The sequence below is a fragment of the Penicillium longicatenatum genome (assembly GCF_028827895.1).
Source record: "Penicillium longicatenatum strain IBT 33135 chromosome Unknown contig_6_segment0_segment0, whole genome shotgun sequence".
Taxonomy (NCBI): domain Eukaryota; kingdom Fungi; phylum Ascomycota; class Eurotiomycetes; order Eurotiales; family Aspergillaceae; genus Penicillium; species Penicillium longicatenatum.
Genome location: NW_026643123.1, coordinates 1,103,809 through 1,118,807, shown reverse-complemented (window position 1 = coordinate 1,118,807; position 14,999 = coordinate 1,103,809). Strand labels below are relative to the sequence as shown.

Here is a 14,999-nt window from a genome sequence, read left to right as displayed (position 1 = left end):
TTAGATTATACAATATTTCTCTACCTATATCGGATTTCAGTCAGGCTAGCTTCTGTAAGTCTGAATGGAAAGGGGCTGTTTCGATTGGTTCTACTTTCCTACATTCTAAACAGAGTGCGCTTCGTATATTTTTAGGGATAAACGATGTGCTAAATAGTATGTGGGCGTATACTATATGTAGCAACAGAAAATGTAACCCAATCAAATACTTGGTCTTAGGTAGCTAATCCGGTTACGAAGCTTTCAAGTACCTGTGGGGGTTGCAGTGCAGCAGCGCAGCAGTTGGCTATCCTCGAGACTTTGCAGTGGACGTTACAGCCGATCATATTGATCAATTTGTTGAGATCTACATGATAGATCCAAACCTTGTCCATAACATCCCTGAATATACAACGGTATTCGAATTGACTTTCAAGATGGCTGAGCAAAGGTTGTGGCTTGGATTAGGTACAGATCTTCAGGGGGATCATCTCGAGGCTATGTAACAGGCACCAACAAATAGGAAGCCCGAGCGTTGGGGATACGACATGACTGGTAATACATTTGTGAGACTTGTGTCATCCCTTTCTGACAGCTCCAACAAGGACCCAACACTACAGTAGATACATACGAAGAGGCGCGACAGTTAGACATGTCTCACTGGAGTATGGGCATGAACTACCCAAACTACGAAATGAACAAAATGTCAAAATAACAAGAAACTTGATTCACACGTAAACTATAGAAATTCCGAAACCAATTTCATAGACTGTGAAAGGTATTTGTGACCGTTCTTTGCTCATTCCAACATGATCATCGTAGAAATCATGACACTCCCACACATCACGATGCCGGATCCACTGCTAAAACAATGAACAAAGCATCATGAATGGCATTGCTAGAATGCGCTCGGGGGAGATAGGGGTTGGTTCGTTTCGTTTCGTTTTTGTTATGGAAAGTGGGCAGATCACTGGTAGTATTGTCACGCAGGCTCGGAAGAAGAAAAAGTCTATCAACATGAAATGAAGAAAAAGATTGAAAGCAGCCCGCTAGGGGCGCATCTCAAAATGAAATTCCACAAGGGAGTGATGGAAAGGGAAAAAAAGGGCCCAGCCTGTTATTTCACCACGGACAGATCGAAGGAAAGTTGGCTGTCAGTGTGAAACGGCAGATGGGAAAGAAATGGGTAAAAATGATCATCGAGACCGGGGTAACAATGTGACATTGAAATCTACCAGAGATTTGCCATTTCCTACGCTCCGCGATCTACGCGGTTCGTATTTGTTTTTGTTTTAGTTGATGTACCAGGTGGCGTCGGTGAGGCGACCAGCGGACAGGGAGTCAAAGACCTCGAAGAAAGCGCGCGACAGATCGACGGAAGTGTCGTCGCAGCCCATGCACTTGTCGACAACGGTACCGGTCTTGGTCACACCGCCATAGCTGATGGTGACGGTCTTGCCACAGTCGGAGTCAGTCATGATACCGACAGGCAGGGCGAGGACCAGCTCGGTGAGGCCGTCGTTGGTGGTATCACAGGCGCTGGGGTTGCTAGCAGAGGTGGCAGTGTCGTAATAAGTCATCTGTCCGGTGCAAGGGGAGCCCTCGGAGCAGGAGCCGCCGTAGTTGGAGGAGCTAGTGGAGGCGGAGGTAGCGACAGCAGCAGTAGAGGAGGTTGAAGTACGCTCAACGACAGGAGCGGCAGAGGTAGTGGGCTCAATAACGGGAGCGGCAGAAGTAGTGGGCTCGACGACGGCAGCGACAGTGGTGGGCTGCTCGGTAGTCTCAGGAGCGGGAGCCGGAGTAGAAGTAGAGCTAGTGCTGGTCGAGGTGGTCTCGGCCTGGTGGTACTCCTCAGGCTTGGACTTCTCGGTGGGAGTAGTCTCAGCAGCAGCGGAGGTGGTAACGGGAACCACAGTCGCAGTAGCGACAAACTCCTGGGGGTAGACAGTGGTGGTGACATCGACAGTAGTCCAGACAATATCGGTGACAGTTTCCCACACAACAGCACGCTTTTCCACAGGACGGGCGACACCAGCCATGGCAAAGAGAGCGCCAGCGAGGGCGAGAGTCTTAGAGATCGGGGCCATTTCGGCGGATTTGGAAGGAATGAAGATTCTTGAAAGAAGGTATAAAAGGACTGGAGACTGCACAGCAGTTAAATCACTCAAAAGAACGAGAGTGAGGAACGAATCGCAAAGGAATGGCGGATTGAAGAAAGAGAAAGAGGAAGGAAGGAAAAAAGGCTTTTAATAAAACCCTCGTTATACAGTACAGTCATCAGCGGAAATCAAAACCCTCGACCCACTTTCCCAACTTTCCCATGGATCGAACTCAAGCCACAATTCCCCTGGATTTTCGGATCCAATCCACCCCCAAAATTCACTCAACGGAGTTTACTTCTCACAGGTACCGGATGCTACGGAGTTCACGGACCTGGTACCTGATTGGCATTGAGTTGCGCCAACAGGGGTATGATGTGTGCCACCATCTTCTCTCCTGACTAAACCACTTATGGGTCCGGGCGGCTGAATGAGCCGATCCAGCCCAACGCCAATCACAAATTCCCCCACTTGGTTCCTGACTCTGAAAGATGGGGATTCGATTCTTGGCTCGGGCTATTTCCTTTATCTTTAAGAAAGAGTACTTTGTACAAAGTATGTACAAAAAGACGAGACACAAAAAGGCCCAGCGTCATTCACCTTACGCCTTGTCTTGGTTGCATTGGTTGTATGCCTAGCGGGTCCCTGCGCCATGATCCAATTGGACGCGAAGAGACACGGCGATATTGACGGAGTACACGCAGCTGAAGGATCTGACTGGCCCACTGGGCCACGAATGAGGCCCTAAGCATACCCTACACAACATGAGGGACCTGTACTCCCGTGCGGCTTCCCTTCTATTCCAGCTGGACTCGCTTCCCATAGCCATCACCTATATCCCAGTGGGGCCTTACAAGTGTGGCTTTTTGCCAAAAAATCAAACGAAAACCCTGAAATCACAAGATCGATCTAACAGTTCAACTGATGTGTCTACGGACTACGGACTAATGTTACAATAGAGCCACCGATCAGTACTGGTACCATGCAACATGGTATCTCCAACATAACTGCAGTCGTGACTCCGACATCCCCGCCCTACCCTACAGTAACAAGTGACAAGCCACCTTGTAAATGCGCAATACAAACAGGTTCCCAGATCGGTGATGTGAAACGATTCTGATCTCCATAAAATTCTAGACCGAACTGGGGTCCCCGTCTGTCAGCCAATAATTGACCTTCTTGCCGCATTACGGCCCCATCGGTAACGGTGACTGGTGGCATACCTCCACCCTGCATTTTATTTTTTTCTTCGCTTGGTTTTGGTGTTCTGGCCAGTCACTGCTGCTCCACTGTGCCGATCACCTCAGAATAAGAGTGAGGACCATGGTCTGTCATTGAGAATCGGCACTTGTGATGCGGGAAAGAAAATTGAAAGGTTGTATGTACTGTAGACTGGACTGGAAGTGAGGAGTGCTTGTGTTTCTTGGCTTGGATTGTTGGTTGTGCAAGGGAGTTTGATTCGGCTCGGTTGATTCACGGGACTTTCAAGGAACTTGCAGGAGACAATGGTATACCTCACATTCAACAGCGACTTCATTTTCTCCAAACCATATTTTCAACCGGTGCAAGGTATGATGTGATCGAAAGAGCCGAACTCGCAGCGACGGATCCCGGTCATTTCAATTTCAGATGCGATTGCGAATTGCAAAAGGCTTTCAACCCAATGACATGTGGGAAGTATGACAAGTTTTTTGGGTTCTCATACCTCCGCTCCGTACCCGACTCTAGCATAGATATGAAAAACTGCGAATTCGAGCAAATAGGAACATTCATGTGTTTGGAGTTCGCTTGAAAACCGTTGCATCAGGAACCCGTGGACCGACTCCAGTCATTTTTGTGGGGCTTTTGCATGGTTTCACGTTTATCCGTTCTATGGTTCGGGTGCAAGAACCCTTGAACCATTCTTTTGTGCTTCTGAATTTTCAGGGTCGATGTCATCGCCGGAATTGGAATGAGGATCCGTTGCCGGCTTGGTGCAAAGGGTTTCCGAGCCGGTCGCTTTTTGTAGATGAAGGAGTAAGAGCCTTTATGAAACTGAATACAGTACGTAGTGCATGAATGAATCTACGGGGAACACTGGCATGTAATGAATATAGGTCATTGAAAGAAGAACGTACATAAGAAAAAAAGACAAACTTGAACGCCAGAGAAACCTCCGAAGACAAAAGAAACAAAACCATCAATCTCATCATATAGGTACATAAATCACACACGGTGTGGCGTTGCATGGGGAGCCAAAGAAAACAAGAGCATTATATCATGGAAAGAGAACTTAGCCCTGGCACATGAGGCAAGCCTCCTTGTTTTCGATGCTGCACTGGAGTACAGCGTCGGAGAAGATGTCACCCTGGGGAGCCTCACCCTCGACGGCCTCCTCAGCAGGGGCAGCCTCAGCAGCGGGGGCACTGGCCTCCACGGGAGCAGGAGCAGCAACAGGCTCAGGGACAACAGTGCGGGGGCTCTCCTGGATGGGAGCACTGGGGATCTCAGCGCCGCTAGCACGGGGCACAGCGGAGTAAGAGGAGACAGTGCCACCAACACGCTTCTTGGAACGCGCAACGTTGGTGTCCTCAACCTTCAGAGCCTCCTGGTCGACAGTGAACTGGATGGGAGCGGAGGCGGCCATGGTACGCAGGTAGTACATGCCAGTCTTGAGACCCATCTTCCAGCCAGCGAAGTGCATGCTGGTGATCTTGCCCATAGTAGGCTCCTTCATGTGGATGTTAAGAGACTGGGACTGATCGATGAAGGCACCACGGTCGGCGGCCATCTGCAGAATGTTACGCTGGGAAATCTCCCACACGGTCTTGTACAGAGCCTTGATGTCGGCCGGAATGTTAGGGATGTTCTGAACGGAACCACCATCGGCAATAATACGGTTCTTCATGTTGTCGGACCACAGGCCAAGGTCGACCAGGTCCTTCAGGAGCCAGGGGTTGACAACCTGGAACTCACCAGCCAGGACACGGCGAGAGTAGATGTTCGAGGTGTAGGGCTCGAAGCACTCGTTGAAACCCAGGATCTGACTGGTACTGGCAGTGGGCATGGGAGCGACCAGAAGACTGTTGCGAACACCAGTCTCGGCGATAGTGGCCTTCAGGGAAGCCCAGTCCCAGAGATCAGTGGGGGTACGGTCCCACATGTCGTACTGCAGGATACCCTGTGAGACAGGAGAGCCGGGGTAGGTCTCGTAGGGGCCAAGCTTCTTGGCAATCTCAGCAGAGGCAGTCAGGGCACCGTGGTAGATGGTCTCAAAGATCTGGATGTTCAGCTGCTTGGCCTCAGGGGAGTCAAAGGGCAAACGGAGGGCAAGGAAAGCATCAGCCAGACCGTTAACGCCAAGGGCGATGGGACGGTGACGGAAGTTGCTCTTCTTGGCCTCGGGAACGGGGTAGTAGTTAATATCAATGATCTTGTTCAAGTTGCGAACCAGGACCTGGACGACCTCATGCAGCTTGCCGAAGTCGTACTCGCCACGAGCCGCATCAACGAAGGTGGGCAGAGCCAGAGAGGCCAAGTTGCAGACAGCCACCTCATCGGGGGCGCTGTACTCGATGATCTCTGTGCATAGGTTGGAGCTGCGGATGGTACCCAGGTTCTTCTGGTTGCTCTTCTTGTTGCAAGCATCCTTGTAAAGCATGAAGGGGTTACCGGTCTCGGTCTGAGCCTCAAGGATGGCGTACCACAGCTTCTGGGCCTTCATGGTGCGACGGCCACGGCCCTCGCGCTCGTACTTCTCGTACAGAGCCTCGAACTCGTCACCGTAGACGTCAGCAAGGCCAGGGGCCTCGTTGGGGCAGAACAGAGTCCAGTCACCGTTGGCCTCGACACGCTTCATGAACAAATCGGGAGTCCACAGAGCGTAGAAAAGATCACGGGCACGAACCTCCTCTTTACCGTGGTTCTTGCGCAGGTCCAAGAACTCAAAGACATCGGCGTGCCAGGGCTCGAGGTAGATGGCAAAGGCGCCGGGACGCTTGTTACCACCCTGGTCGACGTAGCGAGCGGTGTTGTTGAACACTCGGAGCATAGGAACGATACCATTGGAGGAACCGTTAGTACCACCAATGTAGGAACCAGTAGCACGGATGCGGTGAACGTTCAGACCGATACCACCAGCGGTCTTGGAGATCATAGCACAAGTCTTCAAGGTGTCGTAGATACCCTCAATGCTATCACTGCTCATATCAACCAGGAAGCAAGAAGCCAGCTGAGGCTGTGGGGTACCGGCATTGAAGAGAGTGGGAGAAGCGTGGGTGAAGTACTTCTGGGACATCAAGTGGTAGGTCTCAATGGCCTTCTCAATATCCTCGCCGTGGATGCCCACGGAGACACGCATCAGCAAGTGCTGAGGACGCTCAGCAACCTTGCCATCGACCCGGAGGAGATATGAACGCTCCAAGGTCTTGAAACCAAAGTAGTTGTAGTTAAAGTCACGGTCGTAGACAATGGCAGAGTTGAGCTCATCGGCATGCTTCATGACAATCTCGTAAATTTCCTTGGAGATCATAGGGGCTGGCTTGTTGTTCTTGGGGTTGACATAGTGGTAGAGATCTGAGATGGCCATGGAGAACTGCTTCTTGGTCTGCTTGTGGAGGTTGGAAACGGCAATACGAGCGGCTAGGATGGCATAATCGGGATGTGTGACGGTCATGTACGCCGCGGTCTCGGCAGCCTGAAGGATGAAGCATTAGCAAGAGAAAATTTCTGGAGTGGCAGCAACAGCAGTAGGATCATACCAAATTGTCAAGCTCAATGGTGTTCACACCCTGGTAGACACCAGAGATGACTTTTTGGGTGATGGCAGCAGCATCGACGTGCTCAGGGTCGAGGCCGTAACACAGTCTCGAAACACGGGCAGTGATCTTATCGAACTGCACGCGTTCCTTGCGTCCATCTGTGAGATTTCAGTTAACGTCTGTGTTTGAGGTCGGTGGCAAGACCGGATGTCATTCCCATATGCAATGGAAGTGATCTGCCCCGCGTCTCGAGGCAAAATGCTTCCTCTTCGGTGTTTGCACGTACCTCTCTTGTAGACGAACATTTTGGCGGGATGAGTGAAAGGGGGTTGCAAGAAAGAAGAATTAAGCACAGTGGGTATTAATGAAGATGTGCAAGCAACGGAAGAGATGAGAGATGAGGGGGAAGGAGGAGTTTTTTTTGGAGGGGATTAGGAGTAGAGGGGAAGATGGGAAGAAAGAAAGATGGACCAGAGGGGGAGGATATTTGATGTCGCCAGGGCAGACGCGTTTTTTCGCGCATGGCGTCTCCTAGCAGCAGCTTCTGAGTAATTATTGTGTGGGGCTTTGGCGGAAAATAGTTTGGATTGGTAAGCTTCGTACACCGTATGTTTCAGCGGGGTCAAAGATAGGGATGGCGAGAGGTTAACCTGGCATATACTTGGTTAGAATTGCTAGAAAAAGTCTTAATTCCCGGGATAAAGTAGTGCTGATCCTGTAGAGAATTTTCACAGTCCAATTGGACCACATATGACCAAGTTAGGGGGATTTCCAAGGTGATCTAGTCATGAGCAGCACGGTTTGACTGCTAACTTCTATGATTTCGCTCTTGCAGCTTTTAGTGGTGGTTTAGCCATATATTGAGCTTTATCCAAAATGTTTCTTATCGAATTGACCTCTTTGCACCTCTCAAATGCGTTCAAGGGCCTATAGAAAGTTCAGCTGTAGACTAGGAATGTAAATTTCGATGTACCACATTTACCACGCTAACCCATTATAGGAAAGAAGTGGTACATTTGGGAAACCCGAGTTATGGATCGTGATGGTCACGTGTTTACGTGTCTGAGCTCCATCCGATGCTCGGAAGGTCGTCGCGCATGGCATCGGCATTACAGTGACCGAGCGGAGTCCAACATTCCGGGCTCAGGCAACTCCGATGTCATTTAGGCTACAGTGCACTCCTACTGGTCCCCCGCATTGTTGATCCACAAGTTGCCGTGACAGTGGTGGGCATAGATACACACCGACCTTTAGTATCAGCCCCTTACAGCACTCGAGTCTACAGCGGAAGGCATCTCCAGGCAGATAGCGAATGAAGGGGGATATATAGATTAAAATACCAAAGCATTCAAAATTGCCTTTCTAGAATGACAAGCGGTGTGGAAACTCAAGTACAAAGTCACATAGGCAAGCAAAACATTCAAAGTGTTCGAAATCGCCCTTTTCTGAGAAGTATGTGGTACATGAGGACAGATCGAACACAGTATATGCAAGCCAGATTATCTAGCAATACACTGGAAAGGGTCACACCGCGGAAGCAATTTAGCAGGTACTGTTGTGAAGTCTCACAGAAGCGCAGCAGCACCGAAGAACACTGCGGCAGCGAAAGCGGTGCTAGAGAGGTGCTGACCACCTGCGGCGCCAGCAGTGGAAGGCGAAGGGAAGGCCGAAGCGCTGCCGGAAGCAGAGGAAGAGCCAGTGCCAGAGGTCGAAGTGCCAGTAGTCTTAGAGCCGGATGTCGAGACAGCAGTGGTGAAACCAGAGGCGGTGGCAGTGGCACCAGTACCGGTAGCGGTGGTACCAGAGGCAGTCGCAGTGGAGGCGATTACTGTAGATCAACGTGAGTTCGAGGGTCTTAGATATTACACCGCCCAATCAGATTTCTTAGGGGTCCTCACCAACGTCGTGGCCGTTGCTCTTGCAGATATTGGCGAAGAAGGTCAGGGCGGACTCAGCCTTAGAGCCACAGTTGTCCGACAATTTTGATTGGATCGTCTTGGAGCTACAGATGGTCGCAAGATCGTCGGGGTTCTTGGTGTTATCGCTGCGCAGGGTCAGTATCCTGCAACCATAGATATGTGATTAGGTGTCCTACCCGATAGTAGAAATGACACAGGCAGGAGTCTGGGTGGCGGAAACAATGTTGGCGAGGGCCACAAATGCCAGAACGAGAGTCGACTTGAACAGCATGATGCAGGGTGATAATGTCACAAATTGGAACGGTAAGCGAGAGTTGGTTGGATGGAGATATCGCGCAGCGAATCGAAGGGTAGTAAAGACTGTGGGTAGCAAAAGAGCGACTGGGAAAAATGAGTGCGAGTCGAAGACAAAGAGTGACGAAGGAGAGTAAAAGCGGATCTCGAAGCGGAAAGGAGATTGGGAATAATCAGGGTCTGAGTGACCCGTGCTGCTGCAGTTTCGTCCCGCTTTACTAGGAAGTTGTGACGGTCCCTGGTATGGTAATGTAAAAGTTCCCAAAAAGAGGACTTTCTGCTCAATAATGGCACCAAATAGATCTTCAAATTACGGTAATAACGATACAAGTTTACAGCTTCTCCCCCACGGCTGAGCACCGCTATACCTAGAATCGACTAGCGTCAGGGACCGAGGACCCTTGGCCCCAGTCAGCTTCTTCTCAGCGTACAGATTAATTGCGTTGTCTTCATACAGTGTGCTGTGTACTCGTGCAATACTGATTCGCACTACCCTTTATTTATTGTTTCCATAGCCCTGTAATGGTTACAAATTGTCTTTGAATCGCAGTAGTGTCATTCATGTCTCACCTTCCGATCCCAGAAGGGATAAGCAAATGTCTTGGGAAACGAGTCTATTTTAAGTTCGAAGATGGCCAATTCTTCTGTGTCAGTCTTTCGTCGGCTACGTCAATCGTATCATTGCTTATCTCGAGGTCCTATATCGAAGTGGCGCCCACGTGTGAATCGGAATGTACTGGTATAGCCGGACTATGTAGCCATGGGCCAGATTCTATGGAACGATCAACGACATCGATGACTTGCAAGTTTGAAAAGTAGTAAGGACAATTCGAAGCATTCGTCAAGTCACATTAATATCACTCTATGCAGCAATTAATCTATCGCGTCGACACTGCTCCACAGTTTCCACGTCACTATCGACTATGACTTCTCCCACGTAGGATCATAAATACTCGAAACCATCTCCTGGATCGGCAACCTACAATCCACAATCTCCTTCCCATTAACCAAATCATTCTCTCGAACCCTCTTATCAGCCGCCGCCTCATCCTTCGCAATCCCGGCCTTAACATGCCTCTTAACGAGCCTAGTTCTCGCAACTTCAAAATCAACATCCACAAACCACAACTCATCCATCAATCCAGCCGCCAAATTCCACGGCCCCTTATTTAGACTTAAATAATTCCCTTCAAAGAAAATTACCCGGCAAGATGCTGGGATGGGAATATCGTCATCAACAGGATCTTTAATTGCATGATCGAAGCTGGGAGCGTACAAGGCCGTCGAGGCCAATGTCAACGGTTTCCGTAGCGCTTGAACAAGCTCTAAGAATTTCTCTCCGTCAAAGGTGAAGGCTGCGCCTCGGCGCGCGAATGCGTGTTCCGGGTCTGTCATTGCAGATAACTGGGCTCGGGTGAGGTGGTAGCCGTCCATTGGGACTGCAGTAGCGATTGGTGTTGAGCTGGGGTTCTCTGAGGCGTAGATCTTGTTGATTTGTTGGGTCATCATGCTGGCAAGGGCTGTCTTGCCGGAGCCTGGGATACCACTGACGGCGATCATTAAGCGGGCATCATCGGGCATTGAGCAGAATTTTGCTAAGTCTAGTTAGCGGATTGAGGGTGGGATTTTAGGGCTTTTGATTCGATTCGAGATCTATTTCTGTAACGAATCGGATCGACCTTGCGCTAGTCTGGGGCTAACAGGGGTTTACTTGTTGACGGACTGTCCACTTACCCCAGGTCTTCTTGACTAGGTGCTCCACCTGTGCATTCATTATGCAATTGGATTGCAAATCAAGTGTATATATCATAAATGGTCTTTGGGTTTGGTAAGGTCTCGGAGAGTGCTTGTGCGTGCTAGGCGCGCAATCTTCGAACGGCTTCGTGTCGCGTGCTATCGTGGTGGATGCTTGTGATGAATCACACTGTGCAGCAATGCCTCTAGATTCAACAGAGATCGTGGGAGGAGGTGCTGTAAAACGAGTGGAGGAGGGGAAGGCGTTAATATGTACGGGGTGTGAGGGGGTTTGGTCGTCGTCGAGAATGCTACACATTCCCGCGATAACGGATTGGCGGGGCTTTCTATGACTGAGCCGGTGGGGACTGCTGTGCTCCGAGGCCTAGCAGACTTACGTCACAAATCCTTGGTCCACCGTAGACCGCAATTAATCCGACATTTTTGTTCGGAATGGCATATCAAATCGAAGAGAACCAGATCCAAAATATGAATGCAATGTAGATCTGATATCTCACTAGTCTTTTTAAAGTGCTGATGACATCATGCACGATTTACTTCTAGGGCTGCATTTCGTGGCCGTGCGCGTTTATTGGACGAAATAGAGCCACGATTGAGTAACACCATCAAACCGAATGCATGAAGTGGTATTCGAGTTAATGGCTCGGATCAATGCCAAGAAAGAACAAAAAGAACAAAATATGCTGCAAACTGTGCAGCTTCGGCAGGCTCAAAGCACAATCATTTAGGTAATGGCAAGAGTCGTCGTGACCCAGCGGAGCTGCCAGGCATCTTCTTACGCCATGATAAACAAGTCCTGTCCTAGAAAAGAAGCCTCGCAGAGGGATGAGCCGTTCCAAAGAAAAAACACCTAGAAAAAACACCGAGGAAACACCAGAAACATCATCATAATAGATACTTGTCACATGCAATATGTAAGAAACGGGTCAATTGATTAATCAGTACCTTCGTTGGCGTCGGCATGAGCATTGGTGCCGGTACTGAGGCCGCGGCCCATATTGCGCGATAGACCAGCACCCGCCCACCAGTCGTCCGGGATATCCTCGCGACGAGCAAGTCGGTCCAGAATGGCCTGCATTTGCTGGAGATCGGTATCGGTAGAGGAGTCGAAAGAGAAAGAAATGGTAGGGATGGGAGGGTGGTTGCTCATTGTTGAAGGAAGACCAGCTCCCCGATAGAGTGGAAGTGGAAGACCTGACGCGCCAAAAAGAATGGGTCCGGAGGATTGATGACTGACGGGGGTGTCCTCGTCGTCCGACGAGCTCAAGTCACAGGGGTGAAGTTGATCTGGGTATGGGTCGAGGGCTGTGTGGACAGGGAGCGGGGGTAGTCTTCGGGATTGGGGTGCGGAGTGTCGAGAAGTGCTATCGAGCGAGGTGTCCGTGCTAGGAGCAATAGTCGAAGAAAATGATGTGCTAGTGGAGGGAAGATGGGTATCTGGAGTAAGGGTAGAAAGCAGAGTTTCCCATGCAGCGTTCTCTCGCTCTCCATCTGGGCTCACGCTTCGCTGTCGATCACCAAGCCCATCCATGGTAGGGTCTCGTTGAGGTCTGGGTCTCCTTCTCGCCGGCCCCCAGATGATAGGCGGCATATGGTATTGCGAATCTTCATTACTTGTGTCGGTGCGTCGGAGAGGAGGGGGAGTGGGAAGATGAGGTCCATCCGACGGGCGGGGCGAGACAGCGGTACGGTACGCAGCGGCAGGAGCAAAGTTTGGGGTCAAAGAAGGGCTCGCACGGCGCTCGCCAGTTTGAGATTGGGTGTCAGTGCGACTGAGGAGGTTGGTCAATAGAGCTCGATCCCGGGCGCTTCTCCACCGGGCCAAATGGTCTGCGGGAAGGCTGGCGCTCGGAAGTGGGCGCGCGGCATTTCGGCCTAGAGCTTCGAGTCGACTGGCATCAAGATCTAATCCATCCTCACTAACACCAAGGTTCAGAACAGGAGAGCGTACCCCCGTCTGGGGTTCGCCCATACCGCGCTGGATCTCATCGAGGATTTGAGAATGGAACGAGGATAGGACGCCGGCACCACGCGCGCGAGCGCCGTGGCGCGATGCACGTCGAATCGTAGCCGCACGACGAATCGCAGACCGTGCAGATGCAGACGAATCCTTCTCCGTGGCAGACTTGAAAGCATCTGACTCCGTCGGCTCGCGCCACAGCCTTTTATAATGTCAATTTACGCGGCGACGAAGGTGGCGAGGTGGCACATGCGATAGCATCCAGAGGCGGGTGGAAGAGAGTGACTTACGGAATACCCATATTTAGGTTTTTTGAATAGAAAACCTAAAGAACGACAAAAAATGGTGAAGAAAAAGAAACTTTTGAAAATGCGATGTGACGCGACCACGGAGACACAGGTCTGTAGTGGAGATTAGGGATGGATACCGATCGGAAGGGGGAAGATTGCGTTTTTCTGCCGGAAGGCTGGAGTGTCACGTGGCTTTATCTTTTGATATAGGTCTCCGCTTTCGATGCGGAGTTTGTGATTGAACAATCGCCATTGCGGAGGACCATGACGCCGTGAGCTCTTTACCGCTAGATCATGATAATTGATCTCTTCTAGATATCAGCATAACTCGGAGGAATGATCGACTTAGGGCTAAGTCGCATTTCGCGTCTTCTCCAACAGACCCCGCTCACATGGAAGGCCATCCACATTGCGGGGACAAACGGCAAAGGCTCGATCAGCTCCTATCTCTCCCACCTACTTTCAACTGATGGTGTTCGATGTGGGCGTTTCACCTCTCCTCACCTAATCGACCGATGGGATTGCATTACCATCGATGAACGGGTCGTCCAGGAATCTCTCTTTCGACAAATCGAGGACCAGGTCAAACAACGAGACCAGACATTGGGGATTGGGGCATCCGAGTTCGAGCTCTTGACAGCAACGGCCTTCGAGATATTCAATCATGAGCGGGTCGAAGTCGGCGTTGTCGAGGTAGGCATGGGTGGTCGCCTAGATGCGACAAATATACTGGGCAATGTGCTGGTCTCGGTCATTGCTAAGATTGGAATGGACCACCAGGCATTTTTGGGCTCAACAGTTGAGGAAATCGCCCGGGAAAAAGCTGGAATCCTCAAACCAGGAGTGCCTTGCGTCGTTGATAATACCAACGAGTCAGCGGTGCTGGGGGCCTTGTCAGCCCGCATTGAAGAGCTCGGCATCGATGCAACATTTGTCTCCCCGGACAAGGTAGAAGAGCAACTCCCGCCGCTTGCGCAGCTATTCCAGAAGACAGATCTTGAACGCCACCAACAAGAAAACATGTGCTGTGCTGTATCAGCATTGCGCCTTGCTTTACCCATGATCCGCCCTGGAGCAGATACCTTTTCCCTACTTCCACATCTTACCAACGTGAAGTGGCCTGGTCGCTTGGAGACTATCGGTTTACAATCCCTGGTTGGCCGGGAAGAAAACGCCCTCTTAGATGGCGCGCATAACCCCCAATCGGCCGACGTCCTGGGAAAGTACGTCGACCGCAAACTCCGACCCCAAGGAAGCGTGACTTGGGTGGTTGCAGCTTCGAGTGGAAAAGACTTGGCTGGAGTTTTCCGCTCCATCATCCGACCTGGAGACAATGTCGCAACAGCCGAGTTTGGGCCTGTGGATGGGATGCCTTGGGTGGCACCCACCAATGCCGTGGAACTGGCATCGACCATCCGGTCTATTCCTGAGATTGGCCAAGTAGACAGTTTTGAAGGAGATCTCATCCCAGCCATTAAATGGGCTAGCGAGATGGCTCAGGGTGGACCACTCGTTATTGCAGGCAGCTTGTACTTGATTTCTGATGTGCACCGACTGCTTCGGGCAGCACAAAAATGATACCCTCTTTCTTTGGTTTGGGCGCTATATATCCATGGATCGGGGCGTAGGTACCCACCTACATAGCAATCTGTGTGTATTCTTACGAATCATAGAATGACAATGCAAAGAATAGTCCACTTTTAATGAATTAAATCATTCTAATAGTCAGTTATTCAAAACGAATCAGGTTTGTAAAAGATTGTGGCGTAGGGCTGATCGGCGGGCAGACGAGCACAGCCGCTCTCTCTGCATGATGCGGCGAGCGGCCTGTGGAGAAGGAAAGTTCAAAACAATCACTATTTTACACCACAACACTCCAAACGCCGTTGTTTGATCTGGCTGCTGTCGCTCTGGTCCGGAGGACACTCCAGTTATCTTAACGCCTGATATCGGTGCTTTTGAAT

At 50.6% G+C, this 14,999-nt stretch overlaps 6 protein-coding genes across 6 annotated transcripts; 1 reads left to right on the top strand and 5 right to left on the bottom strand.

Annotated features, from left to right (window-relative positions):
- Nucleotides 1–1,271: 1,271 nt before the first annotated feature.
- N7484_008624 (RlpA-like double-psi beta-barrel domain-containing protein) lies at nt 1,272–2,066 on the bottom strand (the record flags this gene model as incomplete). Its single annotated transcript, XM_057119011.1, has 1 exon — nt 1,272–2,066. One exon carries the CDS (start codon nt 2,064–2,066, stop codon nt 1,272–1,274), a length of 795 nt encoding a protein of 264 aa, XP_056968566.1.
- Nucleotides 2,067–4,350: 2,284 nt separating this feature from the next.
- N7484_008623 (ribonucleotide-diphosphate reductase subunit RNR1) lies at nt 4,351–7,122 on the bottom strand (the record flags this gene model as incomplete). The annotated part of the gene is made up of 3 exons (XM_057119010.1): nt 4,351–6,753; nt 6,818–6,975; nt 7,104–7,122. The coding sequence occupies 3 exons, from the start codon at nt 7,120–7,122 to the stop codon at nt 4,351–4,353; spliced, it is 2,580 nt and encodes an 859-aa protein (XP_056968565.1).
- A 1,260-nt stretch (nt 7,123–8,382) lies between these two features.
- N7484_008622 (putative GPI anchored cell wall protein) lies at nt 8,383–9,007 on the bottom strand (the record flags this gene model as incomplete). Its single annotated transcript, XM_057119009.1, has 3 exons — nt 8,383–8,645; nt 8,716–8,861; nt 8,913–9,007. The coding sequence occupies 3 exons, from the start codon at nt 9,005–9,007 to the stop codon at nt 8,383–8,385; spliced, it is 504 nt and encodes a 167-aa protein (XP_056968564.1).
- A 944-nt stretch (nt 9,008–9,951) lies between these two features.
- Nucleotides 9,952–10,804, bottom strand: N7484_008621 (kinase-related protein; the record flags this gene model as incomplete). The annotated part of the gene is made up of 2 exons (XM_057119008.1): nt 9,952–10,625; nt 10,765–10,804. 2 exons carry the CDS (start codon nt 10,802–10,804, stop codon nt 9,952–9,954), a joined length of 714 nt encoding a protein of 237 aa, XP_056968563.1.
- A 915-nt stretch (nt 10,805–11,719) lies between these two features.
- Nucleotides 11,720–13,046, bottom strand: N7484_008620 (uncharacterized protein; the record flags this gene model as incomplete). The annotated part of the gene is made up of 2 exons (XM_057119007.1): nt 11,720–12,947; nt 13,036–13,046. The coding sequence occupies 2 exons, from the start codon at nt 13,044–13,046 to the stop codon at nt 11,720–11,722; spliced, it is 1,239 nt and encodes a 412-aa protein (XP_056968562.1).
- Nucleotides 13,047–13,371: 325 nt separating this feature from the next.
- Nucleotides 13,372–14,613, top strand: N7484_008619 (dihydrofolate synthase; the record flags this gene model as incomplete). The annotated part of the gene is made up of 1 exon (XM_057119006.1): nt 13,372–14,613. One exon carries the CDS (start codon nt 13,372–13,374, stop codon nt 14,611–14,613), a length of 1,242 nt encoding a protein of 413 aa, XP_056968561.1.
- Nucleotides 14,614–14,999: the final 386 nt, after the last annotated feature.